At 46.8% G+C, this 6,000-nt stretch overlaps 1 protein-coding gene across 1 annotated transcript; it reads right to left on the bottom strand.

The window, feature by feature from the left end:
* Positions 1–1,274: 1,274 nt before the first annotated feature.
* Positions 1,275–1,826, bottom strand: LOC138137045 (uncharacterized). Its single transcript, XM_069056341.1, has one exon. The coding sequence runs from the start codon at positions 1,824–1,826 to the stop codon at positions 1,275–1,277; it is 552 nt and encodes a 183-aa protein (XP_068912442.1).
* Between the last annotated feature and the right edge of the window lie 4,174 nt (positions 1,827–6,000).

The following is a 6,000-nucleotide window of genomic DNA, read 5'->3' on the forward strand; positions in this document are numbered from 1 at the left end:
TATTTTTATTTTTTTAGATGGATGTTTAAAAAAATGGGAGTCAGAGAAAACACAAATTCATTTTGATTCTTGACTTCATCTGATAAGGGGGTCGGATCCGTACCAACCCCAACTGACCGACCATTTTTGCCCATAATTATACTAGAAATTTAGAAATGAAATATACAGGGTGTCTCAAAAATGGCGCCCAATCTCCTAAGGATCGTAAAGAATAGAAGTCTGGTAAGGTAAATCTCAATACAAAATTTGATCGGACCAACAGATTTTGTATAACTTGCTCTTAAATATGGTGATTTCAAAGAGATGTATCTCCTTTGTTACCAAATTTTACAGATGAATTATAAATTACTTTACAATTTTACTTTTTCCAAGACCCCTTTGGGTATTGGAACAACACAGAAGTCCTTCTTTTTAGGGTAATGACTAATGACCTACCAAAATACGTTAAAATAACAGTGGCAACATTAACCTGAAAGGAGAATTGGTTTAGTTGATTGTGTATACCAACCGATGTTGCCAAATTTGCTTATTTTAAAATGTGTATAACTTGGAAACTAGCCAAAGGAAAAAAAATCACAACGAAATTGAAGTCAATTCTTCAAATAGTTTAACCCCTCAAGAGATTGGGCGCCATTTTTAAGACATCCTGTATATTTTCAAGAATTTTGCAAAATACTCACTACTCGTTTCTTGTTAGGATAATCCATTTGCTTCTCTATTTTTCTCTTTCTGCATAATTAATTAATTAATTTGTTTCTCGAAATTTTTCTTCAACTGTTTCAAATCCCTGCCACTTTCTCATATGGTTTTTCTTGCATCCTCTAGTATCCCGTCATTTGAAATACCTGCTTTGTAACTGCTCGACTATCAGTGACAGTGTCTGTTCTTTCTGAGACAAACGTTTCGTTCTTAATTCATTTTCACGACCCACATGTGTTTTTAGTTATTTAAGATATAAGTGTAAAAAGTTATCCTTTATTGCACGAACGGGTTTAAAATACGACCGAGGTACGAGGGAGTATTTTAAAAGATCTGGTTGCCTTTATTAAACTCCGGTCATTGGTCCGTACGCATTGGAAAAGTAGTGTATGCTGTTCTTCGTCCATGATCCATACTTTTATTAAGGGCCGATGGCGAGGGCGCAAGACGAGTGGGTGGTGAAGAAGATCCCTGGGAGTGGGGTAGCGTGCGGAGTGGTGCGTTATGGCACTACTGCGGTACTACGGAGCGCTCTGGTACTAAAGGGCGCGTTATAATCTCCCCCTGCAGAACTTTTAGGCGACGGAGGTTCTGAGAGTAGTCGTGGTGGGTGGTACCTTCCGGGGTCGTCCTCGGCGCCGGATTGGAATCACAGGGGTTGATTGGTCTTCTTCTTGAGCGGGGGTTAGGACGGAAGTATGATATACGCCGAGTGGAATGTCCGGAGCCTCAAGAGAAGCTGCTTCGTAACTGCACGAGCCTTTGGCGGATAAGATGAGATAGGGTCCATCTCGTCTGGGGTTCAATTTTGATGTACGTTGCTTCGAGGCGTTGCTCACGAGGTGAGTAACCACGTAAACTCGGTCGCCTGGAGCGTAGGTGGGGCCTGGACGGCGTTTGGAGTCTACAGTGGTTTTCCTTCGATCTTGTTCTTTCTCTTGAACTTCTTGGCCTTCCCTCAGGTGGTCGGCTAACCTGAGTAGGCGAGCGGTGACTTCGGGAATGAAGTTTTCATTCTGGATCACCGATCGAAAATCATGGCAAACTTCAGCGGGGGTGCGGAGTTCTCGACCAAAGTTAAGGAAGGCGGCCGAATATCCGGCAGACGAACACTTCGCGGTATTCATCGCAAATCGGATCGCTGGTAATTTATTTGGCCAGTCTGTGTGATTTGTGCCTACCAGAATTGCCAATAACGCAACGGGGAAGGCCGAATCGTAGACATATTTCGTTGACGAGGGTCCATGCGCAAGCATCGGCAGTGGCTTGGGTTAATGAGAATAACTCGGTCCATCGGGTTGCGCAATCCTCTATTATGTATATCCAGTTTTCCCCTTGCGGGCCTTCGGGTAAGGGGCCGAATAAGTCGATGGAAAGGAATTCGAACCGTTGGTGCAGAACTGGCGTTTGAAGTAGACCTGCTGGTTTCTTGTTGTCTACTTTGTAGCGTTGATAGGCGTTACATTTCCGTACGTAATGTTTGACATCGTGCCTTATTCTTGGCCAATAGAAGTGTCGACTAATTTTGGTGAGGGTGTGGTCGGTCCCGTAGTGTCCTGCTGTCGGCATGTCATGAAATTCATGAAGAATATTGTCTCGTTCGTATTTGGGGACAACCAACTGAGCTTCTTCGTTATCGTCGTTTGCGGAATATCGATAGAGAACGCCATGAGTTAACAAATAACCACGGGCTGTCCAGCGTTCCGTTTCTTCGCGAGTACCATGTTCGTAGGCGTCAATTATTTTCTTCAGATCTGGGTCGTTAAGCTGTCCCTAACGTATCTCGGCGGCTCCTCTTCGGGGTAATTCTGTGTGTATCAGACTGATGTGACAGAGCGGTGGTTCTTCCGTCGGCGTGATAGGGTGCCGGCAACGACATTAGCCTTACCGGGGGTGTACTCGATTCTGAGATTATATGGTTGGAGCTGAAGGGCCCAGCGGGCTCATCGTCCGCTTGGCGATTTAAGCGACATCAGCCACCGTAACGGTTGGTGGTCGGTGATGCTGACGGCCGGGGCTTCTTCGAGATAACCACGGAATTTTTGAACAGACCATACGACGGCCAAAGCTTCTCTCTCGGTCGTTGAGTTGTTTTTTTCTGGGGGTTTTAGTAGTCTGCTTGCATATTCGATGGGTCTTTCGTTGGCGCCCTCCCCCTGGAATAATGCAGCTCCCAACGCATACGAACTAGCATCAGTGCGAAGAATATATGGACTACTGGGGTCGGCTTGTCGTAAGACGGGGACGGTTGTCAAAGCTCTCTTCAATGTATCGAATGCTTACTCTTAGGAGGATCCGCAGTCCCAGGCGGCGTCCTTTTTGGTGAGACTGGTTAATGGTCGGGTGATTTCGGTAAACTTGGGGATAAACCGTCGATACCAGTTACAGGTCTGCCTAAATGTTAGTAATTGTTTAACATGTATTTGTTCAAATGTCCTCTGGGGTTATTCGATGACCCAGATATTTCACCTCGAGACATCCGAAATGACATTTGGAGCGGTTCATACGTAACTTGAATTGTCTCATTCTGTCGAAACAGCTCTTGAGGTCGGCCAAATGTGGCGAGACTGTGGCCCATAAGATTATCAGGTCGTCGAGATACGCCAATACTTGAGTTCCTCCAATTCCGACTTTGTACCTATCCGTGAGTCGTTGAAAGGTAGCGGGGGCGTAATCCGAACGGCACCCTTTTGAAACGGTACACTCCGAAAGGTATAATGAATGCGGTCTTGTCCTGATCTGGTTCGTACATCTTGATCTGGTAATACCCGCTCCATAGATCAAGGGTGGTGATGTATTTGGCATTACCGGTCGAATGAAGTAACTCCTCTACTCTGGGAAGTGGACACACGTCTGGTCGTGTGATCGCGTTCAATTTTCTGTAGTCAATGCAGAGTCGTTGGCTACCGTCCGGTTTAGGTACCAATACTTCGGGTGAGGCCCAAGGACTTTCACATTCTTCTATGATATCCTCGGAAAGCAAGTAGTCTACTTCGGATCGGAGGAGGCGCTGTTTCGCTGGACTGACTCGGTATGGTGGACCAGCGATAGGAGCATGATTTCCCGTGTCGATTTGGTGTTCCGCATGAGGAGTCGCGGGTCCCGTTAAGGCAAATAGATCTGCATTGAGTTCCAGTAAGGAGTCCAATTCGCTTCGTTCATCATCAGTTAACATCGCTGCTTCGTCACTTTGTCGCAATTTAACTTCGATGACGTCCAAATCGACATTTCAACCACGGGGAAGAGTCCATCTTCCCGTTGGGACAAAGGTTGTTCCCATTCAAACTCTACGTCCATTGCGGCATTATGCATTATATATTGGTGTCGACTGGTGGTGAGTAGCAGTTGATATGGGGTTGGAATGAACATGGGCCGGGCTACCACAGTTGTGCGAACCGGTGGAAGCGGACCGTACCCGTCCAGAAGTTCTGATACAGTGTCACTACACGGGGTGGTGACGGGAAACGATCTCTGGTTTTCTTGGTGTTGCTGCTGTTTGATTTGGAATCTTGTCTACCTGTGTCGGGGCAGTGTCTGTTTCTATTTGCATAACGGTGTCTACTCGCCGGGGAGTTCTTTGTTGCGGAACTGTTGCTTGGAAGGGGACTATGGAGTCGGTCTGCATTGCGGCCATCGGTGTATCTTTTTGCGTTTAATCTTTCGCGACAAAACCGTAGGTCTGGTGCCGTTGTCCGGAAAAATGACATCTGGAATGGGCATAGTTGATGACCAGGCCGGCCTTCCGTAAAAAGTCGATTCCCAGAAGTGTTGTAGTTTCGTGTGCATCTGGGATAGTGATGAATGTCGTTTTTATCTCCTTCCCTTGTAGTTTGACCGGCAACGTCGCAGCCTTTACGTTTGTCAGGGTACTACTTCCGTCTGCTTGTACCAGTTGGACTGTGGTAGGTAGGAATTTGTGTCCCCTTTCCGTAATAATGTGATATAACTGAGCGCTGGCGAGGCTTGTTCTCGCGCCGCTGTCAATATACGCGGTGCCGGGTACTCCGTGTATTTGGATTTTTACAGCTGGTCGTCCCAATGGTTTTACATCCAGCAGACAGAATTGTACGTCCAGGGCAGCGGATACCGCGTTTTGTTGCACTTCGGACCGTTTCTTTGAATTACCCCTGGGTGGCCGCATCCGTAACAGCTAAAGTTTGTATTGTTTCCCGCCTGTCCAACATTGTTGGGTTCCGCTGTCTGTTGTGCGGCTCGTTTTGCCTTTTTTCTACAATCTTTCACTGTGTGACCGAAGTTGTGGCAATACTCACATGGGTTGCGTCCGTTTTCATCGTTGGGCCTAACTTTCAACTTCTTTCTCTCTTGGAATGTACCTTCTACATCTCGCGCTTTTGCTAGTAGCTGATAGAACGTCGCAATGCTTGTCCGCGGGATTTTGTCTTTAATTTCTTGCCTGAGTAGCCCATACAGGAAATCAAGTTGGCGGCTTTCGCTGTCCGGTGGCCTGACTTGAGCTAGTAGGGCACGCTTCTGGGCGATGAATAATCCGGTGGGAGTGTTGGCATCTTGCTTCGTCTCAGAGATCATCTGATAGATCCGATGCGCGGGAGGTCACGGGGCGAACTCATCCCGAATTGCTTTTTTCGCATTTTCCCATGTGGTGATGGTGCTTTTTACCCCGATCCACCACGTGAAGGCGTCACCTTGGAGGAGGATAGACAATCCTAAGAGGACGTTGGTGTCGGCGATTTCTTCGGAGTCTTTATAGAAATCGACACTGGCGATGAAATCTTCAACTGCTTCATGACTTCGGGAACCTCCAAACCGGGCGGTGCAGTGTGTAAAGTCACGCTTCGCCGCCTTTGGGGTTAGGCGCTGGATCAGCTGTTCCAATTGTTCAGCCGTGATCGCCATCGCCTTGGTTTGTGACCTGGTGATCGTCGTCGTGGTGGTTTTTGTAATCGTTTTTTTTTACTTTTTCACTACGCGGTTTAGGTGGAGATTTCGGTCTGCGACAGTACGCGGTTTACGTAATAGTTTTTTTCACTTTTTTTCACTCAGCTTCTTCACTTCGCCCCACGTTGGGCGCCAATTTGTAGCCGGTTATTAAAACTGACAACGTGTAAGAATAATATATTGACCACAAAGTGATTACATTGGTAAATAACTGGGTTTAAAGGAAATAGGAGCTCTTGTGTGTACCGCAATACCAGTTCCTCTGGGTGGCAGTAGAGAAGAGATGAGAAAGTAGAGGTCTTCTGGTGTTCTTCGTCCATGATCCATACTTTTATTAAAGACCGATGGTGAGGGCGCAAGACGAGTGGGTGGTGAAGAAGATCC

Source organism: Tenebrio molitor, chromosome 8, assembly GCF_963966145.1.
Source record: "Tenebrio molitor chromosome 8, icTenMoli1.1, whole genome shotgun sequence".
Classification (NCBI taxonomy): Eukaryota; Metazoa; Arthropoda; class Insecta; order Coleoptera; family Tenebrionidae; genus Tenebrio; species Tenebrio molitor.

Bases quoted from the DNA above. Each gene is read 5' to 3' on its own strand.
- LOC138137045 (XM_069056341.1), bottom strand. From the start codon at position 1,826: ATGAATACCGCGAAGTGTTCGTCTGCCGGATATTCGGCCGCCTTCCTT.